This window comes from Jaculus jaculus, chromosome 9, assembly GCF_020740685.1.
Source record: "Jaculus jaculus isolate mJacJac1 chromosome 9, mJacJac1.mat.Y.cur, whole genome shotgun sequence".
Classification (NCBI taxonomy): Eukaryota; Metazoa; Chordata; class Mammalia; order Rodentia; family Dipodidae; genus Jaculus; species Jaculus jaculus.
Window position 1 is genome coordinate 138485786 of NC_059110.1, and position 24611 is coordinate 138510396.

Sequence of the window (24611 nt, forward strand, 5' to 3'; positions counted from 1 at the left end):
TCCCTCTCTCAAATAAATAAATAAAAATTTAAAAAATATGGAACGCTTCATGAATTTGTATGTCATCCTTGTGCAGGGGCCATGCTAATCTTCTCTGTATCATTGCAATTTTAGTATATGTGCTGCTAAAGCGAGCACTGTTTTATTTATTTTTTTTGAGATAGGGTCTTACTCTAGGCCAGGCTGACCTGGAACTTGCTCTGTAGTCCCAGGCTAGCCTCAAACTCACAGCAGTCCTAATTTTCCCTCCTTAGTGCTGGGATTAAAGGTACACGCCACTACACCTGACTTATTATTTTCTAAAAAAAAGATCTTTATTTGTGTGCATGCATGCATGCGTGTTTTAGAGAGAGGGTGCTCCAGGGCCTCCTGCCACTGCAACCAAACTCTAGATGCATGCACCACCATTCTACACCTGGCTTTATGTGAGGAATCAAATTCAGGCCACTGGAAGCAAACACCCTCAACCACTGAACCATATCCTCAGCCCTACCATGTTTTCAAGAAAATACTAAGGTGGATATGCTGATGCATACCTATAATCCCAGCACTCAGAAGGCTTAGGGAGAAGGATTGCTGTGAATTCAAGGCCATCTTGGGCTACATAGCAAGACCTTGTCACAAAACAACTATACTACCAGAACATAGAAGGTTGTAGCAAGAGGATCACAAGTTAGAAACTACAGCAACAAAATAGGATAAACTGCACCAACTTATCCAAAGCCTCTGTAATTGGCTGAAATGATTCTGGCTGGCTTCACTGTTTTCATTTTTCCCTGCTGCATAATTACTGAGCATCTTTTTTATTTTTATTTTTATTTATTTATTTGAGAGCGACAGACACAGAGGGAAAGACAGATAGAGGGAGAGAGAGAGAATGGGCGCGCCAGGGCTTCCAGCCACTGCAAACGAACTCCAGACGCGTGCGCCCCCTTGTGCATCTGGCTAACATGGGACCTGGGGAACCGAGCCTCGAACCGGGGTCCTTAGGCTTCACAGGCAAGCGCTTAACCGCTAAGCCATCTCTCCAGCCCCTGAGCATCTTTTTTTCTTTATTTTATTATTTTTTTATTTTCGAGGTAAGAGTCTCACTCTAACCCAAGCTGACCTGGAATTCCCTACATAGTCTCAGGGTGGCCTTGAACTCACAGTAATCCTACCTCTGCCTCCCTAGTGCTGGGATTAAAGGCATGGGCCACCACACCCACTTAACATCTTTCTTTTGCCATTAGGGATTGAACCTAGGGTCTGGTGCTTGCTACTCAAGCTCTACTACTCAGCTACATCCCTAACCCAGCGCATCTTTTGGTGCTCTTAGAGGTTCTGGGGAGCAGAAGAGACATAAAAAACTGTCCTTTCAGCTCACTGAAGAGGGATGCTGCAGTCAGGTTCTCATTGCTAGTAGAAATCACCCAACCAATAGCAGCTTGTGGGAAAAATAGGTTTATCTTGGCTTACAGGCTTGAGGGGGAAGCTCCATGATAGCAGGGAAAATGACATGAGCAGAGGGTGGACATCACTCCTTAGCCAGCATCAAGTGGACAACAGCAATAGGAGAGTGTGCCAGACACTGGCAAGGGGAAACTGGCTATAACACCCATAAGCCCACCTACAACAATACACTCCTTCCAGGAGGCATTAATTCCCATACCTCCATCAGCTGGGAACCTAACATTCAGAGCATCTAAGTTTATGGGGGACACCTGACTCAAACCACCACAAAGGGTGAGCACATTGACAGTAGGTGGTAGAGGACACTGAGAACAGGTATCAGGATGTCCTATCTGTGGGAATACTGCCTGCTGAGGGGTTTGTTTGTTTGCTTGCTTTGTTTTTTCGAGGCAGGATTCCACTCTAGCCCAACCTGAATTCATGTAGTCTTAGGATGGCCTCGAACTCACAGTGATCCTCCTATCTCTGCCTTCTGGGAGCTAGGATTAAAGGCATGTGCCACCACGCCCAGCCATTTTTATGTCAATTAATCTATACTTTTTTACTCTTTTGAGGTTGGGACTCACTCTAGCCTGAGCTAACCCGGATTCAGTATGTAGACTCAGGGTGGCCTTGAACTTACAACAGTCCTCCTACCTCTGCAGTACCTCTTTATTGACATGGGGGTGTGGCAGGTATGAGCATCTGTAACTCAGACCTGGTGGGTTGAGGTCCCTCCTGCACTAACAGGTAGAAACTTAACTTGCAAAGCCTGCTGAACCATGTTCAATTCCCCAGCCTCTCATGTAAGGCCAGATGGACATTCATTTGCTATAGGAAGAACCTCGGGCATGCACACACACACATGCAAAGAATTTTTCTTTTTTTTTCTTTCATTTTTTTTTTTTGTTGTTGTTGTTTTTTTACTTAAAGCAACATTAACACAATTTTCGTTCATAGAAGGAAGAATTCTATAAGTTGGCAGATGCGAAGATATTTCTGAGTGACTGCCTGGCATGTGAGAGCTGTGTAACTATGGAGGAAGGGGTCCAGCTTTCCCAGCAGAGTGCCAAGGATTTCGTTCGTGTCCTGAATCTTAATAAGGTATGGTGTCAGCTGGAACTGATGACATAAGCCTCTAATCCCAGCTACTTGGGAAGCTGGGGCAAAAGGGTTGCAAGTTCAAAGCTAGCTTGGACAAGTTAACAAGGCCTTATCTATTAATGAAATGAATGAATGAATGGGTGGATGGATAGAGAGATGAATAACGAGCTTGAACAACTTAAGGTCCTGTCTATGAATGAATTAGTGAATGATGGCTACTATTAGGTTCAATGTTAGGTAGTGTTAGAGCACTTGCCCACATTGAATAAAGTACTAGATTTAATCCTCAGTATACAAAATGAATGATAAATTAGGAAATCCAGGGCATTTGCCCATCATATGCCTAGGGATCTGGCCTGAGGGTGGCAGATGATGATTGGTTGAATCCTGTTCTCAAAAAGTAGAAGCCTCGGGCTGGAGAGATGGCTTAGTGGTTAAGTGCTTGCCTGTGAAGCCTAAGGACCCCGGTTAGAGGCTTGATTCCTCAGGACCCATGTTAGCCAGATGCACAAGGTGGCTCACGCGTCTGGAGTTCGTTTGCAGTGGCTGGAGACCCTGGCACACCCATTCTCTCTCTGTCACTCTCAAATAAATAAACAAAATTAAAAAAAAAAAAGTAGAAGCCTTGCTGAGAGTCATAGTGCATGCCTTCAATCCCAACACTTGGGAGGCAGAGGTAGGAGGATCACCATGATGAGTTCAAAGGCACCGTGAGACTACATAGTGAATTCCAGGTCAGCCTGGGCACGAGTGAGACTGTACCTCAAAAAAAAAAAAGGGGGGGTGGGCATGGTGACTAATGCAGTCAGGTTTACATTGCTGGCAGCTTCTGGGGGGAAAAGGGTTTAGTTTAGCTTACAGACTCGAGGGGATGCTCCATGATGGCAGGGAAGATGATGGCATTAACAGAGGTGGACATCACCCCTGGCCAGCATACGATGGACAACAGAAGAGTGTGCCAAACACTGGCAAGGGGAAACTGGCTATATATTCATAAGCCCATGCCCAACAACACATAACCAAGAGGTGTCAATTTCCAAATCTTCATCAGCTGGGAGCCTAGCATTCAGAACACCTAAGTTTATGGGGGACACCTGAGTCAAACCACCACAGTGGTACACGCCTTTAATCCCAGCACTCAGGAGGCAGAGGTAGGAGGATCACCATGAGTTCGAGATCACCCTGAGACTACATAGTGAATTCCAGGTCAGCCTGGGCAAGAGCTAGACCCTGCCTTGGAAAATTGAAAAAAAAAAAAAAAAAAAAAAAAAAAGCTGGAGAGACTGTTTAGTGGTTAAGGTGCTTGCCTGCAAAGCCAAAGGACCCAGGTTTGATTCCCCAAGATCCGTGTAAGCCAAATGCACAAGGTAGCACATGCATCTGCAGTTCATTTGTAGAGGTTGGAGGCTCTAATGAGCCTATTCTTATTCTCTCCCTCTTTCTCTCTCTCTTTCTCTCAAAAAAAAAAAAAAAAAAAAAAGGCCAGACTTGGTGGCACATGTCTTTAACCCCAGCATTCAAGAAGAAAAAGAGGTAAGTGGGTCACTGAGTTCGAGGCCACCCTGAAATTACATTCCAGGTCAGCATGGGCTAGAGACCCTGCCTCAAAACAAACAACAACAGCAAAAATCTAGCCTGTTGTGGTGGTGCACGCCTTTGATCCCAGAACATGGGAGGCAGAGGTAAGAGGATTGCTGTGAGTTTGAGACCAGCCTGGGGAGTTCCAGAGAGAGTTCCAGGATAGCCTGGGCTAGAGTGAGACACTACCTCAAAAAAAAAAAAAAAATTCTATCATGAGATTATGTCTCAAAAAAACAATCAAACCCCAAAACATTGTAGGCCATTGCTGAGGCTCTTGGTTTCCCACCAGAAATGGATGGTAAGACCCTTTTGCTGAAGACTCCATATACTTGGACTGCAAGGCCACTGAGAACTCCTGCTGGAGCTGACCTGAAAACCACCTCCATGTAGACCGGCTGAAAGAAAACTAGAAAAAAGCTATGCTGCATGCAGTTCAATGGGAGAGAAAGGAATCACCAGTGGAGATACTCAACAGTGGACACTGCAAGCCTTAAATTTGATCAGCCAGGCCAAATGAGCCAACGGGTACAATAGTGGCATGTCTGTTATGGGGGAACCAACCACTCTAATTGGACTGGAAGTCCACTCCATGGGAGGGAATACATCCCTGATACTGAAAACCTACAAAAAGGATTGTCATGAGCCCAGGGATATAAAGTCTGCTGGTATCTGGCTAAATGTATATACTATGCTGACCAAACTGCCCAGTAAGCACTTCTGTTAATGTTCATATACATATATTAATGCTACTCTCACTTTTGATTAGAGAAGCTTCTCTTTTCAGATGGCAGTGGCCTTGGGGTGACTCAGAAGGGACCATGGTGCTGAGAATAAGTGACAGAGGAGGGCTGGAGAGATGGCTTAGTGGTTAAGGTGATTTCTTACAAAGCCAAAGGATCCTGGTTCGACTCTCCAGGACCCACATAAGGGCCACATGCATCTGGAGTTAGTTTGCAGTGGTTGGAGGCCCTGACGCACCTATTCACTCTCTTTGTCTGTCTCTCCCTATTTTTCTCTGTCAAATAAATAAATATTTTTTTAAAAAGTGACAGAGGAGTGCTCAGCACTGAAATATCTCAATCACACCTTCCAAGGCTCAGGGTACATTGCAGAAGAGGTGGCAGAAAGAATGTCAGAACCAAAGGAAGTGTAGGACTCCTTACAATGTGCTTCTCCAGACACAAAATGGCCTGGATATCTATGACATCATAGTGTCTGACACTACTTACACAAGACCATCATAGTAGGAGGAAAAGATCATGACATCAAAATAAAAGAGAGACTGATTGAGAGAGGGAGGTGATATGATGGAGAGTGGAGTTGTGAAGGGTAATGTGGGAGGAGAGGGAATTACCATGGTTTATTGTGTATAATTATGGAAGTTGTCAATAAAAGTAAATTTAAAATATATATATATATTTTAAAAAAAGTCAAGCCAGGTGTGGTGGCACACACACCTAGCACTCAGGAGGCAGAGGTAGGAGGATTGCCAAGAGTTTAAGACAACCCTGAGACTACATAGTAAATTCCAGACCAGCCTGGGCTAGAGCAAGACCCTACCTGGTAAAACTTAAAAAAAAAAAAAAAAGATAGTCTCTTAAATCTAGTTAGTTATGCCTCTTTTACTTATTTTATTTTTATCTTTTTTTTTTTTTTTTTTGAGACAGTGTCTCATGTATCTCAGTCTGGCCTCAAACCCTATGTAATATAACCAGTGATGAAAGGACAACAACTCCTAATCCTCCTCCTGTGCCCAGCTCATAAGTGCTGGAATTATAGATGAGCATCTCCAAACCCAGCTCCTCTTAGTGTTTTTGTTTGCTTGTTTTTTAGTTTGCTTGTTTTTTTTTTTTGGTTTTTCGAGGTAGGGTCTCACTCTGGTCCAGGCTGACCTGGAAGTAACTCTGTAGTCTCAGGGTGGCCTTGAACTCACGGTGATCCTCCTACCTCTGCCTCCCGAGTGCTGGGATTAAAGGCGTGCGCCACCACGCCCGGCTTGTTTTTTTTTTTTTTAAGATGTAGGGCCTTTCTGTAGCCCAGGCTGACCTGGAATTCACTATGTAGTCTCAGAGTAACCTCTAAGTCATGGCAATCCTCCTACCTCTAACTCCCAAGTGCTGGGATTAAGAGTGTGTGCCATCACACCTGGCTAGTATTTTTTTTTTAATATATGTTTTATTTATTAGAGAGAGAATGGGTGTGCCAGGGCCTCTAGCCACTACAAACAAACTCAACACATGTGCCACCTTGTACATCTGGCTTATGTGGGTACTGGAGAATCAAACCTGGGTCCTTAGGCTTCCTAGGCAAGTGTCTTAACCACTAAACCATCTCTCCAGCCCTCCTTTCAGGTTCCCCCCACCCAAAGTAGGGTTTCAATCTACCTCAGGCTGACCTGGCATTCACTATGTAGTCTCACGGTGGCCTCTAACTCTCCTCTGCCTCCCAACTGTTGGGATTAAAGGCATGCACCACCATGCCCAGCTTCCTCTTAGTTTTTAATCCTGATGTGTTCTTTTCTCTTCATTAGGTTTGTCAGTATTTGTCTTTTTTTCTTCAGTTTTTCTAGGTAGGATCTTGCTCTAGCCCAGGCTGAACCTCAAACTCATAGTGTTCCTCCTAAATCAGCCTCCCAAGTGCTGGGATTAAAGGCATGTGCTACCTTGCCCAGCTGTGTTTGCCTATTTTATTTGCCTCTGCATAGAACACCGTTATAGTCAATAAATTCTGGATTTTTCATTCAGATGTCTTACTTTACCCTTCTGTAATTAGGACATACATCATCATTCTGTTTCTCTTCCTAGGAATGTGATGCCTCAAAGCATAGAGTGCTGGTTGTATCTGTGTGTCCTCAGTCTCTGCCTTATTTTGCTGCTAAATTCAACCTCAGTGTCACTGATGCATCCAGAAGGCTCTGTGGCTTCCTTAAAAGTCTAGGTGAGTCACCTTTTGATAATAATGTGGATTTATATCTTAAGTCCCTAAAGGGCATTTTTTTAAAAATATTTTTTTTAATTATCTTATTTGAGCTGAAGAGATGGCTTAGCAGTTAAGGTTCTTGCCTAGGAAGCCTAAGAACCCAGATTCAATTCTCCAGAACCCACATAGTGAGATGCAGTTGGTGGCTATTGCAGTCAGGTTCACATCGCTGGTACAAACACCCAACCACGAGCAGCTTGTGGGAGAAAAGGGTTTATTTTGGCTTATAGAGTCAAAAGGAAGCTTCATGATGGCAGAGGAAAATGATGGCATGAGTAGAGGGATGACATCACCTCCTAGCCAACATTAGATGGACAATAGCAACAGGAGAGTGTGCCAAGCACCAGCAAGGGAAAGCTGGCTATAACATCTATAAGCCTTCCCCCAACAATACACTGCCTCCAGGAGGCTTCAATTGTCAAATTGCCACCAGCTGGGAACCTAAGCATTCAAAAATGCATAAGTTTATGGGAGACATCTGAATCAAACCACCATATTTCACCCCTGGCCCCCATAAACTGATAACCATACATGATGGAAAATGCAATGCATTCAGTCCAACTTTAAAAATCTCCATAGTTTTTATCAGTCCCAATGATGTTCAAATGTCCCTATAGTCTTAAGGTTTGTTTTTTTTTTTTTTTTTTTTTTTTTTGGTTTTTCAAGGTAGGGTCTCACTCTCACCCAGGCTGACCTGAAATTCACTATGTAGTCTCAGGGTGGCCTTGAATTCATGGTGATCCTCCTACCTCTGCCTCCCAAATGCTGGGATTAAAGGCGTGTGCCACCACACCAGGCTTCTTTTTTTTTTAATGTCACAAAAATTTATCTTTTTTTTTTTTTTTTGGTTTTTCGAGGTAAGGTCTCACTCTGGTCCAGGCTGACCTGGAATTAACTCTGTAGTCTCAGGGTGGCCTTGAACTCACAGCAATCCTCCTACCTCTGCCTCCCGAGTGCTGGGATTAAAGGCGTGCGCCACCACGCCCGGCTTATTTTTATTTTTATCATATAGCAGAGTAAAGAAACAGATTACATCAGATTCTATTCATTTTAAGCCAAATATAAATGGCCTTTGTGCTCTTACCAAAATATAAGCCTCTGTTATCTAATAAGAATAAAACTATTATGATTAAACTTTTATAATTCTTTTTTGTTAAAATCATACTAACTCTTTTGCTTTCTTTAGTGATTTTTAAAACTTTTTTTTTTTTTTGGGGGGGGGGTTTCAAGGTAGGGTCTCATTCTAGCCCAGGCTGATCTGGAATTAGCTATGTAGTCTAAGGTTGGCCTCAAACTCATGGCAATCCATCTACCTCTGCCTCCTGAGTGCTGGGATTAAAGGCGTGTGCCACCACACCTGGATTTAAAACTTTTTCTTTTTTAATGAAAGAGAGAGAGAGAGAAATGCAGAATAGGTGCATTAGGGCCTCTAGCCACTGTAATAACACTCCAGATGCATGCACCATCTTGTGCACATGTACAACCTTGCGCTTGCCTCACCTTTGTGTGTATGGCTTACGTGGGATCGGGAGAGTTGAACATGAGTCCTTAGGCTTCACAGGTAAGTGCCTTAGCTGCTAAGCCATCTCTCCAGCCTTCCTTTTGCTTTCTTTCATATATACATATTTATTGACAACTTCTCTACTTACAGACAACAAACCATGGTATTTCCCGCCCCTCCCCCACTTTCCCCTAGTCTAAGGTCTTTTAAAACTGAGCCATAATACCAAAATTAAAAAAAAAAAAAAATACTGGGCTGGAGATATGGCTTAGCAGTTAAGACGCTTGCCTGTGAAGCCTAAGGACCAAGGTTCAATTCCCCAGTACTCACATAAGCCAGATGCACAAGGTGGCACATGCATTTGGAGTTCATTTGCAGCGGCTGGAGGCCCTGGTGTGCCTATTCTCTCCCTCCCCCCGCTCTCTCTCTGCCTCTTTCTCTCTGTCAGTCTGTTGCTCTCAAATAAATAAAAATAAACCCAAAAAATTCATAATGGCACAGAATAAACATTCACACTGCGAAGATGGCATTGGGTTTAGGAAAGAAATATTCAACCAACACAAGATTTAAATAGGCAAATATCAACCTCTGTAGTTCCAAGTCCAATAACTCTATAACCAGTGATGAGTCTCCAAGTCAATTCTAACAAGTGACCAATCTCTGGAGTTCCAATTCCACCCCTCCAGCTAGGCTGCTCACAGTCCCAGAAAACTTTATCTGGTGCCAGCAGCTCTCCTTTGCAAACATTCCATAGTCCTGGCATCTCCACTGGGTCTGTACTGCAACCCATGGTTCATCCTAATGGCTCCATAGGGTCTCCAAACAAGTAATCTGACCCAGCTTGCTTCAAATGGCCCATAGCCATTTCCAAATTATTAAATCATCTTGAAATCCAATGGCCCTGTCCTTCCTGCATGTGTTATACTCTGTAATACCAGGTGGGCTACCAATTTCTTTATCTAGGTGCAATAAAGCCGACTTTGAAAAACAAGACACTCCTTCAGCATTTAGACCCCTTCAAAAGACTCTTTTTCAAGGTAGGATCTCCCTCTAATCCAAGCTGACCAGGAATTTATTATGTAATCATGGGCTGGCCTCAAACGCACAACAATCCTTCCTGAAATTAAAGGTGTGTGCCATTATGACCAGAACTCACAGCAATCCTTTTTTTTTTTTTTTTTTTTTTTATGTATTTGAGAAACAGAGAAAAAGGCAGATATAGAGAGACTGGGCATGCCAGGGCCTTCAGCCACTGCAAACAAAATCCAGATGTATGCCATCTCTCCAACCTTCTTTTTGTTTGTTTGTTTTGTTTTTCAAGATAGGTCCAGGCTGACCTAGAATTCATTCTGTATTCTCAGGATGGCCTAGAACTGGCAGTGATCCTACTACCTCCCAAGTACTGGAATTAAATGTGTGCACCACCATGCCTGGCTTTTTTTTTTTTTTTAATTTATTTATTTGAGAGTGACAGACACAGAGAGAAAGACAGATAGAGGGGGAGAGAGAGAATGGGCGCACCAGGGCTTCCAGCCTCTGCAAACGAACTCCAGACACATGTGCCCCCTTGTGCATCTGGCTAACGTGGGACCTGGGGAACCGAGCCTCAAACCGGGGTCCTTAGGCTTCACAGGCAAGCGCTTAACCGCTAAGCCATCTCTCCAGCCCCTTTTTTTTTTTTTTTTTTTTTGAGACAGGGTCCTATATAGGCCTGCTGGCCTGATCCTTCCAAGTGGCCTGGTCTGAACCTCCAGAAACCCTTTTACATCAGACTCCCAAGTGCTGAGATTATAACCATTCACTACTGTGCCTGGCCTTTAAAGATGTCAATATCTTGGTCTGGAGAGATGGCTCAGCAGTTAAGGTACTTGCCTAAGAAGCTGAAGGACCCAGGTTCGATTCCCTAGTACCCACATAAGCCAGATGCACCAAGTGGTACATGCGTCTGGAGTTCATTTGCAGTGGCTCTTCCATTCTCTCTCTCTCAAATAAATAAAACGTTAAAGATGTCGATATTTTGGAACGTGGTGATAAAATAACCCTTGGGCTGGGCATTGTCAGGACAGGCTTATATTTAAGTCTGTTAAGCAGCCTGAGGCCTGGTTGCTCCTGGATGCTTTGGTTAACTGGGCTTGTCAGGGCTGGTAATTCAGGGCACCATGTGCTACACAGGTGAACTTGTTAGATTTTTGTTTTGTTTTGTTTTTTGAGGTAGGATCTCACCCATGCTGACCTGGAATTCATTATGTAGTCTTAGGGTGGCCTTGAACTCAAGGTAGTCCTACCTCTGCCTCCCAAGTACTGGGATTAAAGGCATGTGCCACCACACCTGATGCTTTTTTGGTTTTTTTTTTTTTGAGAGCAACAGACAAAGAAAGAAGCAAAAAGAGAGAGAGAATGGGTGCAACTGGGCTCCAGCCACCGCAAACGAACTCCAGACTCATGCACCCCCTTGTGCGAAGAAAGAAAGAAAAACGGTTTTTATATACATACGTGTGTCTGTATACATATACATATACATATACATATACATATACATATACATATACATATACATATATATATAATGTGTGTGTAGTATGCACCACTGTATGCATCTGGCTTTACGTATGTGCTGGGGAATTAAATCCAAGGAAAGCAAGTGCCTTTGACCACTAAGCCATCTCTCCAGCCCCAATCTTTTCTGAAATTTTTTTTTTGGCCAGGCGTGGTAGCATATGCCTTTAATCCCAGCACTCAGGGGGGAGTCAGAGGTAGGAGGATCACTGTGAGTTCGAGGCCACCCTGAGAATACATAGTGAATTCCAGATCAGCCTGGGCTAGAGTGAGAGACCCTACCTCAAAAAACAAAAGAAAAAAAAATTTTTTTTTTCTTTCAAGGTAATGTCTTGCTCTAACCCAGGTTGATCTTGAATTCATTGTGTAGTCTCAAGCTGGCCTAGAAGTCATAGCAATCCTCCTGCCTCTGCCTCCCAAGTGCTGGTATTAAAAGTGTGTGCCACTATGCCTGACAGAGAGAATGGATGCACCAATGCCTCTAGCCACTCTGCAGATGCATGTGCAACTTTGTGTATCTGGCTTTGCATGGGTACTGACTGAGCTTTAAGGGCAAGAACTTGACTGCTGAGCCATCTATCCAGCCCTGCTTTTTTTCCCCTTATATTATTTATTTGAGAGAGAGAATAGACATGCCAGAGTCTCTAACCAGTGCAAATGAACTCCAGACATATGGGCTTCCTTGTGCATCTGGTTTTTTCATGAGCAGTGGGGAATCGAACCTGGGTCCTTTGGCTTTGCCTGCAAGCACCTTAACCACTGAGTCATCCCTCCAGCCCTAAATAACTTCCACATTAGCTTGTGGACCTTTTTTTTTTTTTTTGGTCCCTCTTATGTGGACGCATTTAACCACTCCTGAATTACTTGTTAGATCTTTTATGTTTTTGATCTTTGGATGCCTAACGTCAGCCATGTGTGGTGGCTCACACTTGTAATCCCAGTATTTGGGCTGGAGAGATGGCTTAGCGGTTAAGCGCTTGCCTGTGAAGCCTAAGGACCCCGGTTCGAGGCTCGGTTCCCCAGGTCCCACGTTAGCCAGATGCACAAGGGGTCGCACGCGTCTGGAGTTCGTTTGCAGTGGCTGGAAGCCCTGGCGCGCCCATTCTCTCTCTCTTCCTCTATCTGTCTTTCTCTCTGTGTCTGTCGCTCTCAAATAAATAAATAAAAAATTAAAAATAAAAAAGAAAGAATCCCAGTATTTGAGAGACTGATGTAAGAGGATTGCCATAAGATCAAGGTTAGCCTGGACTACATAGACAGTCAATCTTAAAAAAAAAAAAAAAAAAAAAAAAAGACATAATTGGGGGGGTGCACTCCTTCAATGCCAGCACTCTGGAGGTAGAGGTGGGGTGATCACCATGAGTTTGAGGCCACCCTAACACTACATAGTGAATTCTAGGTCAGCCTGGGCTAGAGTGAAATCCTACCTCGGGGAAAAAAAATGGCTGGAGAGATGGCTTAGTGGTTAAGGCATTTGCTTGTGTGAAGCCTAAGGACACAGGTTTGATTCCCCATTGCCCACGTAAGCCAGATGTACAAGGTGGTACATGCTTCTGGAGTTCATTTGCAGTGGCTGGAGGCTTTGCCACCCAATTTCTCTCTCTGTCTCTGTCTTTCTTTCTCAAATAAATAAATAAAAATATTTAGCTGGGCATGGTGACAAATGCCTTTAATCCTAGCACTTGGGAGGCAGAGGTAGGAGGATTGCTGAGAGTTCGAGGCCATCCTGTGACTACATAGTGAATTCCAGGTCAGCCTTGGCTAGAGTGACACCATACCTCGAAAAAAAAAAAAAAAGCACTAAGGGTGGAATCAATACATGATGTCCTACTTGATGGTGAGAAACCACATGCCTTTCCTTCCTACAGGGGTACACTATGTGTTTGACACAACAATAGCTGCTGACTTCAGCATTCTGGAGAGTCAGAAGGAGTTTGTGCGTCGATATCATCAGCACAGTGAGGAGCAGCACACACTCCCTATGCTGACCTCTGCGTGTCCTGGTGAGCCCAGACCCTCTGGGTTTATGCTGGCCTGTGCGAGAACTATTTCACCAGAACTGTGTATGGGTGGGTGGGTGGTCATCATCATCGTTTCTGGCTGAAGCTGGAGGTAGGTAGGCCCATCCCACTCAGCCTCATAGACCAGACCAGATTATGAATGGGTACAATGTGCTATGAGCTCCTTACAAGGCCTGAAGAAGAGGTATTCTGGCAAACAATGGGGTGATAAGCTTAGGAACTCAGATATTTTCCAGTTCCAGAAGGCAGGAAGAGGCAATGAGAGCTGATCTTGTGGACTCTTTTTCTTCAGGCTGGGTTCGATATGCTGAGCGAGTGCTGGGCCACCCTGTCACCACACACTTATGTACTACCAAGTCCCCCCAGCAAGTCATGGGCTCCTTGGTGAAGGATTACTTTGCCAGACAGCAGGTAAGCCTCCAGAGAGCAGCAGGTAGGTCAGGAGCTGGCACACATATCCAGGGTGAGCTACAGGTGGCCATGGTCAGAGTAGAAACACTATGCACTCTACGGAGAGGGGATCCCTGCCACCTGCTTCCAGGCACCTTCCCCAGTGCAAGCACAGCATGACACGTATCTAGATGCTAAGGGCTGCTATCACTCAGGGAGCCAAACCTCACCTATGTCTGGCCTTTGCCTCAGTCCACAGTGCCACATGGCTACTTAGCTGCTTCTTAGAACCTGCCATGGTCTTAACTGTGTTCTACATGATAGACAAGTCCCAGCTTAAGGTTCCTATATGCCCCTTCCTCAGTACCCTCTCTGGTTCCAAGACTTTCAGCAGCCTAACATAGCTCCCAGCCTGAGGTTTCTCCTTCCTGGAAACAACTGTGTCTAGGCACCATGGTAACTAGAGAAGATTGCACTAGTAAAAATCTTCAAACATTAAAACCAGCCTTTAAAAGGTCACACCCATCTGGCAGTCTTATTATTTTAGCCATAGGAATGATTTCTTTCCTGTCCTTTTTTTTAGTTTTCTGAGGTAGGTTCTCACTCTAGCCCAGGCTAACCTGGAATTCACTATGTAGTCTCAGGGTGGCCTTGAACTCATCCTGTGCACCACCACGCACAGCCCAAAGCCACATTTTTGTCCCTCCCAACTCAATACACACCTTGACATCACACTGATAATTTTAATCCCTGCACTCTGGAGGCAGAGGTAGGAGGATTACCTAGTGTTTGAGGCCACCCTGAGACTTCATAGTGAATTCCAGGTCAGCCTGGGCTAGAGTGAGACCCTACCTCTAAAAAACAAACAAAAACAGCAACAACAAAAAAAGTGGCTTTGGGGGAGGTCTACCTTCCACTTGCCCACTTATACCTACTGCAGTTCAGGTGTTTCTTGGTCTTCATTTTTTCGTTTGTTTGTTTGTTTTGTTTTGTTTTGTTTTTTCCAAGATAGAGTCTCCTAGCCCAGGCTGACCTGGAATTCACTGTGTAGTCTCAGTCTGAACTTGAACACATAGCGATCCTCCTACCACTGCCTCCTGAGTGCTGGGATTAAGTGTGCGCCACTATGCCAGGCCCATTTTGTCTTTTTTTTTTTTTTTTTTTTTTTTTTTTTGGTTTTTCGAGGTAGGGTCTCACTCTGGTCCAGGCTGACCTGGAATTAACTCTGTAGTCTCAGGGTGGCCTCGAACTCTCGGCGACCCTCCTACCTCTGCCTCCCGAGTGCTGGGATTAAAGGCATGTGCCACCACGCCCGGCTCTTGTCTTTCTTTTTTTGTTTTGTTTTTACAGGTAGGATCTTGCTTTAGCCCAGGCTGACCTGGAATTCGTTATATTATCTCAGTCTGGCCTGGAACTCATATTGATCCTCCTACCTCTGCCTCCTGAGTGCTGGAATTAAAGGTGTGAGCCACCACACCCAACTGGTCTTCTCAGGGCTGCCCTGCCTTCCCTGGCTAGAGAGCCCAAAGCTCCAGGTTGATCCTCTTCCAGCTGCTGAGGACAGCTGAGCTGGGAGATTGGCCTTAGCCACTACTTATCTTAATCTATAGGGCTGACATCAGGGCATGTTTCCTGCCCTGAGTGGGCCTTCCCACATAGGCCTCAGTGCAAGGATCACTGGGTAACTGCTGGTTCAGAAAGGTGTGCAAGTAAAGCAGGTGGACAACACTCCTGCTCTCACCTGCTTGATTTTACTGTAGTGGCTCAGCTGGCAAGGACTCCCAAGACAGTGCCACAAAAGGGGCAAGATAGGGACAGAAGTTGGTACTCTGCTGGCCCTAGGCCCTTGTGCCCTTGATGCCAACTGTCTATCATTGCCTCCCTGAAGCCTTAAGCTTAGTGCTTTCCTTCACAGAACCTGCCACCAGAGAAGGTTTTCCATGTCATTGTGGCTCCTTGCTATGACAAGAAGCTGGAGGCTCTTCGAGAAGGATTCTGTACTGCCATGAATGGTGCCAGGGGCACTGACTGTGTGCTAACATCAGGTAAGAGATGGACAGGGATGCACCTAGACTCTGCGGTTCACTGTCTCTGACTGGCTAAAAGTGTGTGGCCAAGCCACTTGAAGGTACTGACAAATGGGGGTCCTTGGGCTCAGTGGCCAGAAGGGAAGAGAAGAATCCTCAGCACCTTTCTTCTGATAAATCAGGTCTCTAAGAGGACAATGGGTGCAGCATGGACAATGATCGTAAGTCAATGCTCATTAGCCTCCCTTTAAAAAATATTTTTATTTATTTATTTATTTATTTAATTGGGATAAAGAAGGAGAGAGAAAGAGAGAATGGGTGCACCAGGCCTCCAGCTGCTACAAACAAACTCCAGATACATGTGCTACCTTGTGCACCTGGCTTACATGGGTTCTGAGGAATCGAGCCTGGTTCCTTTGGCTTTGCAGGGAAGCATCTTAACCACTAAGCCATTTCTCCAGCCCCTTGCCTCCCTTTTCACGTGTGAGAAGACTAAATCTCTCCTAGGACAGAAGTGATTTTTTTTTTCCAAGGTAGGGTCTCACCTTAGTCCAGACTGACCTGGAATTCACATTGCAGTCTCAGGGTACCCTTGAATTCATGGTGATCTTCCTACCTTTGCCTCCCAAATGCTGAGATTAAAGGCGTGCATCACCACACCCAGCAGAAGTGATATTTTTATACTAAGTGAAGTGGAAGATACAAATCTGCTCCAGGAGCGTTGCAGACATTCACCCTATTGGTGGCATTTTTTTTTAATTGTATTTATTTGTCAGAAAGAGAGGGAGAGTGGGTATGCCAGGGCATCCAACCCTGCAGATGAACTCCAGATGCATATGCTACCATGTACATCTGGCTTACATGGGTATTGGGAAATCAAACCTGGGTCCTTAGGCTTCTCAGGCAAGTCCCTTAACTGCTAAACCATCTCTCCAGCCCCAGCATTCTTTATTTTATTTTATTATTATTATTAATTATTATTATTTTATTTATTTATTTTGTTTTTTTGAGGTATGGTCTCACTCTAGCCCAGGCTGACCTGTAATCTCAGGTTGGCTTCGAACTCACAGGGGTCTTCCTATATAAGCCACCCGAGTGCTGGGATTAAAGGCATGTGCCACCATGCCTGGCTGGTATCATTATTATTTATTTTGTTATATTATTTTATATTTAGTTTTATTTTTTTGAGGCAGGGTCTCACTCTGGTCCAGGCTGACCTGGAATTAATTAACTATATAGTCTCAGGGTGGCCTTGAACTCATGGCGATTCTCCTACCTCTGCCTTCCGAGTGCTGGGATTAAAGGTGTGTGCCACCATGCCCAGCTCTTTGGTATCATCTTTTTAATGCTTTTAAGATCCTGTGGTTGCAGGCATGGTGGCACACACCTTTAATCCCAGCAGTTGGCTTAGGTATGAAGGTCCCTGTGAGTTCAAGGCCACCCTGAAACTACATAGAGAATTCCAGGTCAGTCTGGGCTAAAATGAGTCTCTACCTCAAAAAATAAAAAATAGAAAAGATCACCAACATATTACTAAATGGGGAAAAACTGGAAGCTTTTCAACTAAAGTCAGGAACAAGACAAGGGTGTCCACTGCCCCACTTTTACTTAATATAGTTCTGGAAGTCTTAGCCATAGCAATAAGGCAAGAGACACACATAAAGGGGATACACATTAGAAAAGAAGAGATCAAGTTATCATTATTTGCAGATGACATGATTCTACATATAAAGGACCCTAAAGACTCTACTAGCAAACTGTTAGAGCTGATAAAAACCTACAGCCATGTAGCAAGAAACAAAATAAATACACAAAAATCAGTAGCCTTCCTATATGCTAACAACAAATACACAGAGGATGAATGAGAGAATCACTCCCATTCACAATTACATCAAAAAAATAAAAATAAAAATAAAGTACCTTGGAATAAACCTAACCAAGGAAGTAAAGAATCTCTACAACGAGAACTTTAAAACACTCAAGCGAGAAATTGCAGAAGACACTAGGAAGTGCAAAAACATCCCTTGTTCCTGGATTGGAAGAATCAATATTGTGAAAATGCTTTGGTAAGATTGCCAATCTACACATTTAATGCAATCCCCATCAAAATTCCAAAGGCATTCTTCATGGAAATAGAAAAAACAATCCAAAAATTGATTTGGAATCAAATATCTAAAATAACACTATAAAATATAAAATAACCTGGGATTCATTCTACTGAACTTTAACCCTAGAAAGGTATCATCCTTGTACGTGAAACAATGTTGTAGAAGAGATATGTTCTTCAGTGGCACTGTCTTGAGCAGGGGCCACTGCTGGTTGTCTGCTTATGTTGGAGAAATAAAAACCTGTATGGGGAGCTGGAGAGATGGCCTAGTCATTAAGGAACTTGTCTGTAAAGCCTAAGGATCCCCCAGGACCCATATGAGCCAGATGCATAGGATAGCACATGTTTCTGTAGTTCATTTGCAGTAGCTGGAGGCCCTGGCATGCCCATTCTCTCTCTATCTGCATCTTCATTTCTCTCTCAAATAAAATAAAATATTTTTTTAAAAAAACCTGTATGGGGACCATCTTATACATCTAGAACCTTCCTGACCTATGCTGTGTGTTTGTGAATGTTCATATCCATCTCATGGCACCTGGGGCCTTGCTGCTGTCTAGGGGACTTTTTCTACCTCAGGTTTTTTTTAGAAAGCCTCATCTAGGAAATATAGAAGTACTCTCTGATGATAAGCACAGTAACTGCCTGTCACATAAATGCAGCAGTATGGTTTGAATCTTACACAAGTGTTGTTTTGTTTTTCAAGGTAGGGTCTTGCCCAGGCTGACTTGGAATTAGTTTCAGGCTGGCCTCGAATTCACAGCCTCATAGCAGTCCTCCTACTTTGGCATCCTGAGTGCTGGGATTAAAGGCCCTGCTTACACTGGTTTTTCACTTGGGAGATAACATGGAGTGATAGAAATCCCTCAGTTCAGGGGCCAAAAGAGGAATTTATATTTTTGCATTTTGTGGGCTTTTCATTTCATAGATATGATTTGTTCTGGAGATGAGCCCCTGGAGGGAAGGGGTCCCAGGCAGAATTTTTGTGTGGGAAGCAAAGCCTGACATTTTATTCTGGGAACCTGGGCCATTTGTCTTTTTCAGTGTCTCACATCTCTTGTTTATCTCTAGGAGAAATTGCTCAGATAATGGAGCAGAGTGACCTCTCAATAAAAGACACTGCTGTGGACACTTTGTAAGTGGCATCTGTTTAAGAGGTATTGGGCCTCTGCTGGCTTTGTCAGTCCCAAGGTTGCTCTGATCAGACTGTGAGCAATGAAACATAGTTCCTTTGGCCCACCCAACTTCAGCAAGCCTTCAGACCTTTGAATTGGATTCAGGCAAGAACATATCACTATTGCTAGGGGCTTGGTGGGCTTCATCCAGCTGATGGCCACCTTGTATCCTTTAGAAAGGAGGCAAGTACAGAAACTGTGGTGTAGGATGATACATAGACATTCAGCATTATGTCTTCCTGGGATCCCATTATACCAAGAGTATAGCTAATGGGTCTGTATTCGTCATGGTGCCTGTGACACCCAAGCAGGACTTCAGCTCCTGCTACATCCAGGCACCATGTTGAATGCCATTTATCTAGCCTCTATTCTGGGAGCTTGTTTTTTATTTCTTTTATGGGAAGTGAGACTAAAGTTCATAGTATTTCAGAAGCTCACGTGCCTGCTGCTGGAGCCTATCTGGAGGCTTACAGATACAGGCAGGTGCATGATGGAGTTGCCCTCATGCTTAGTCCTGCCTCCTCCTCCCAAGTGCACATACAGCCACACAGAGGGAAGCAAGTGAATGAACCAACAGTGGCAGCTCCTCTGCAGTCTTTGAGTAGATGCAAAATGAATTTTTTCCCCCAAGGTAAGGTCTCACTCTAGCCCAGGCTGACCTGGAACTCACAGTAGTCCTCTTACCTCTGCCTCCCAAGTGCTCGGATTAAAGGCATGTGCCACCACATCCAGCTCATAATTAAGTTTAAAAAAAATACATACATATATGTATGTATGTGTGTGTGTGTTTTTATATATATATATAAAATTTGAGGAAAGGACAAACATAGAAAGAAAGTGAGTATGGGTGCACCAAGGCCACCTACCACTACAAACGAACTTCAGACACATGTGCCACTTTGTGCATCTGGCTTTACATGGGTAGTAGGGAATTAAGCCTGGGCCTTCAGGCTTTGCAAGCAAGCACTTCAACCACTAGGCCATCTTTCCAGCCTATAAAGTGAAATTTTATATTGTTCATTAGAACTCAATTAAGAGCCAGGTGTGGTAGTACATATCTTTAATCCCAGCATTTGGGAGGCTGACATGGGTGGATTGCTGGATTGCTGTGAGTTCGAGGTCAGCTTGAACTAGGCCTGCCTCAAAACAACAAAAAACAAAACAAAAAAAAAAAAAACTGGGATTAAGCAATGACTTAGCCGTTAAGGCACTTGTCTGCAAAGCTTAAAGACCCACGTTTGATTCTCCAATACCCATGTAAGCTGGATACACAAGGTGACACATGCATCTAGAGTTTGTCCTGGTATGCCCATTCTCTCTATCTGCTTCTTTCTCTCACTCTCTCAAATAAATAATAAATAAGCAAATAAAATATTTAGCTGAGCATGATGATTCATGTCTAATCCCAGCACTCAGGAGGCAGAGGTAGGAGGATCAGTGTGAGGTTGAGGCCAGTTTGAGACTACACAGTCTCTAGGTCAGCTGAGTTTAGTCCTACCTTGAAAAACAAAGAAGAAGAAGGGGAAGGGGAAGGAGAAGAAGAATAATGAACTTTTCCCCAGAGTTAAATAAATGTAAAGATTTATCTTGAATGGTTTCCTTGGGTCCTGGCCCCTGAAGCCTGGGTTAGCACTCACTATCTGTTCACTAGCATTAATGGATTTCTCCTCTTTGCCTTGTGAGGTTTGGTGATCTGAAGGAGACAGCAATACAGCGCCATGATGGACTGAGCTCAGATGGGCACCTTGCCCACGTCTTTAGACATGCAGCGAAGGAACTGTTTGGCGAGCATGTGGAAGAGATCACCTACCGTGCATTGAGGTTTGGGCCAGTGTATCTATAGCCAGTGCAACTGCTGGCAGCACTGCCAAGTTGGCCAGAGCCAGAGTGTGATATGTGTGGCATGGTGTGGTTTGCCTCTGGTGTGTGGTACACATGGCCACTCTTTGGGAGAGCCTACACTGGTCACAGTGGAAGGGCTTATGTGTCTCCACTGACAATATTATCTTGCTGACATTTCAAAACTTAGTTGCAAGTGGTAGGGTATTATGGTACAGGTACTGTACCACGTGGTACTGTAAGCATAACTCTTGGGAGGCTGAGGCAAGATCTTGAGTTCAAGGTCAACCTGGACGACATAGACCATATCTCAAAAAAAACAGTGATCTTCAGGTCACTGACTATCAACATCCATGTTACCCTCTGTAGAAACAAAGACTTCCATGAAGTCACCCTTGAGAAGAATGGGAAGGTCTTACTGCACTTTGCTGCTGCATATGGCTTCCGGAACATCCAGAACATGATCTTGAAGCTCAAGAAGGGCAAGTTCCCATATCACTTTGTGGAGGTCCTCGCATGTCCCAGAGGTAAGGGGAGCAGTGAGCCTGACCCAGCAGGCCCACCCATAGCCTGTCCAAAACCAGTCTTGCAGGATAGGTCAATACTGATATGCCATTCTCAGCCACAAAAGCTCTCCTCTTTCCTCACCATGTAGAATGAAAAGTGGACAGTTAGAAACAACCTCAAACATTCCTTTGAGGTTGCCACATGCAATCCCTGAATGGTACAAGGTTAATGCTAGCCAGTTACTAAGGCCACTTGTGTGGAGTTGGTACACAGGGACTACTGTGAGCTGAGGCTGAGCTGTTGCAAATTGGCAGCAGGAAGGTGTAGTTCTCACTTGTGCTCTAACTTTCCCCTTCTGCAGGGGAAGTTGTGAGGATCCAGGCAGGTGAGGAAAATCCCAGCTGGGATGAGGGACCAGTGAGATCAGACCAGAGCCCAGATGGAATAGGGTCACTAGAAACCCTTGCAGATAGAGTAGGTTTAAGTGTCTGGGATATAGAGGAACCCCTGATCTGGAATGGTCCATCTATACCCTTAGATATGGTGAAGCTGACTCCAGAACTAGGGCATGTTGGGGACATCCTGAGTTTGGTATGATGTAAGGTACTCAAGTGGGAACACAAAAGAAGTTCTCAGGCCCAGGGTGGGCAGATGACCTAGACAGTGTACTGTCAGATGAAGAGCACTTTGGAGAGTGCACTGTAGACAGAAGAGAGGCCTGTAGTCCTAGTTCCATGACCTGAGGGATCTTCTTTTTTTTTTTCCTGTTTTTCGAGGTAGGGTTTCACTCTAGCTCAGGCTGACCTGGAACTCGCTATATAGTCTCAGGGTGGCCTCGAATTTGCAACAATCCTCCTATCTCTGCCTCCCAAGTGCTGGGATTAAAGGTGTGTGCCACCACACCCGGCTTCTGTGTTTTTTTTATTTTTTTTTTTTATTTTTTTTATTTCCAGTTAGGGTCATGCTCTAGCCCAGGCTGACCTGGACTTCACTATATAGTCTCAGGGTGCCCTTGAACTCACAGCAATACTCCTATCTCTGCCTCCCGAGTGCTGGGATTAAAGGTGTGTGCCACCATGCCTGGCTACTGAAGGATCTTCTTGAAGAAGTGGGACCAGGAGGAGAGAAGCACTAGGGGTTAATATTGTGGTGAGGGCAAAAGACAAGCAAGCCAGAAGCTCAGGAAAGGAGGTTCCTTGGTGGAGCATTTGCTGTAGCTGAATGGAAAGAAGGTGGCTGGTGGGTAAGGCTTCTAGGGAGGTCTGTGTGTAGGGTTAGGATCTGAAGACAGTAAGTGGGAGCAAACTTTAGGAAAACGGAGATCAGAAGTCCAACTGCCAGGTCACCTGGGTCACATCAGAATTGCTCCTGGGTCCTATCTCCTCCAGTGCTAGAGATTGCACTCAGGACCTCACACATTCTACGAAAGCCCTTTACCACAGAGCTGTATTCTCAGTGCATCTGTGCTTCATGTAAGTGAAAATCTTGGTGCTAGGGAATGGAACCCAGGGCCCTGAGTATGCTAGACATGTCCTGTACCACAAAGCTGCACTCTAGCTTCTTAAGTAAATTTTGACACACTATGGCATCATTCACAATTTGAGTAACTCTGACAACACATGTATATGCAGACCACATTGGTGGGGTGTGTGGGCTCATGGATGGCTCATAACTTGCTCAGTTTCAGTGCAGCTCAGTTGGGCTTGCACATTAATGCATAGCTTGTCAGTGATCCATGCTCTCCAGGTTGAGGTAAATTTCAAGAGAGGCTAGGAGGGCCGGGCGTGGTGGCGCACACCTTTAATCCCAGCACTTGGGAGGCAGAGGTAGGAGCATCGCCGTGAGTTCAAGGCCACCCTGAGACTACAGAGTTAATTCCAGGTCAGCCTGGACCAGAGTGAGACCCTACCTCGAAAAAAAAAAAAAAAAAGAGGCTAGGAATCTAGATTTGCAGACAAAACTGTGCAGTTTTAAAGAGTTGAGGTCTTAATTAATTTTTAGGTAAAACCAGTTTATGGGTAATGTATATGGTAAGGATAAGGGGTACCTGGGGCTCTCAGCCTGGTGGGCTCCATGAAACAGAGAAGACATGTTATACCCAGCTCAGGCCACATGGTGTTGTCCATTCTTTCATTCTTTTTTTAAAAAAACAAGACATTATTTATTTATTTAGTTATTTGAGAGAGAAAGGGGCAGATAGAGAGAGAGAGAGAATGGGCATGTTAGGGCCTCCCGCCACTGCAAACGAACTCCAGATGCATGTGTCCCCTTGTGCATCTGGCTTACATGAGTCCTGGAGAATCGAACATGGGTTCTTTGGCTTTTCAGGCAAATGCCTCAAAAGCTAAGCCATCTCTCCAGCCCATTCTTTCATTCTTTACCTGTCCTCAAATTCTCCTTCTGAGGCAAAGAGTCCTTGAAATTGGTATCCCATAACAAAGAAGATACCTACCTGTATTTTTCTTTCAGGATGCTTAAATGGCAGAGGCCAAGCACAGACAGAAGATGGCCACACAGACCGGGTGCTGCTACAGCAAATGGAAGGCATCTATTCTGAGATCCCTGTGCGGCCCCCAGAGAGCAGTGCACATTTGCAGGAGTTGTACCAGGAGTGGCTGGAAGGTACCGAATCCTCCAAAGTCCAGGATGTGCTGCACACCACATACCAGAGCCCAGAGCCCAGCAAAGACAACCTGGACATCAAGTGGTGACAAAGCCAGGACAGGAGTGGGGAGCACTCCTGAGGGCAGTGTATTGGGCACTTCAAGAAACAGTGGGGTCATTCTGCTTTTGAGAGTTCTCTGCTGACACACAGTTGCATGTGGTGCTATCTTTGTAGTGTGTTCAGGAGTGGAATGTTTTCACATAGGAGAAGCACTTCTCCAGCCAGAGTATCCTTTCATCCCAAGATTGTGAGAAAAATCCCAAAGAGCAAGAATGGAGATAGACTACTGTCTTTAGATTAAAAAAAAAAAAAAAATCCAAATGAGTCTTGGAAGAGCTAAGATCCCTGAATTGTAATTCACATGCCACACATCATTGCTGCAGAAATGGAGGCAGGGCCAGGCTGCTGTGCTGTGGACACCTGCTAGCCAATACATAGGCCCGGCTTCCCTCCCATTTGTCTTATTTTTATTCATATACAATCTTGAAAATAATAAATTTTGATAGTCTGTGTTACAATTAACAAAGGATAGCAGCCATTCCACTTGGCCCACTGGGGCAACGTGGACATTGGTAAGTGACTAACCTCCATTGCCCTGTGCATTCAGCCTTTGAGATGGACATGAGTCATGACAAGGGAAAAATCTTATCAGGGTGGCAGACATCAAAGTGAAGCATTTGTCTAGCCCTGGGTTCAATCCCAAAATCATTACATATTTTATTTATTTGCAA

General features: G+C 44.5%; 1 protein-coding gene and 1 non-coding gene across 3 annotated transcripts in view; one reads left to right on the forward strand and one right to left on the reverse strand.

Annotated features, from left to right (window-relative positions):
* The window catches only part of Narf (nuclear prelamin A recognition factor), a 29720-nt gene extending 5322 nt beyond the window's left edge, over positions 1-24398 (forward strand). For both annotated transcript variants that reach the window (XM_004655033.2, XM_045158182.1), the window contains exons 3-11: positions 2392-2535; positions 6921-7053; positions 13021-13155; positions 13466-13584; positions 15479-15608; positions 18766-18829; positions 20553-20690; positions 21078-21235; positions 23685-24398. In XM_004655033.2, coding sequence (XP_004655090.2) covers positions 2392-2535; positions 6921-7053; positions 13021-13155; positions 13466-13584; positions 15479-15608; positions 18766-18829; positions 20553-20690; positions 21078-21235; positions 23685-23926 — 1263 coding nt within the window. In that variant the 3' untranslated portion in view covers positions 23927-24398. The remainder of the gene's footprint in view (positions 1-2391; positions 2536-6920; positions 7054-13020; positions 13156-13465; positions 13585-15478; positions 15609-18765; positions 18830-20552; positions 20691-21077; positions 21236-23684) is intronic.
* On the reverse strand, positions 32-138 carry LOC123463697. The gene has a single exon (XR_006639087.1). It is a non-coding gene; the product is annotated as a U6 spliceosomal RNA (small nuclear RNA).
* Positions 24399-24611: the final 213 nt, after the last annotated feature.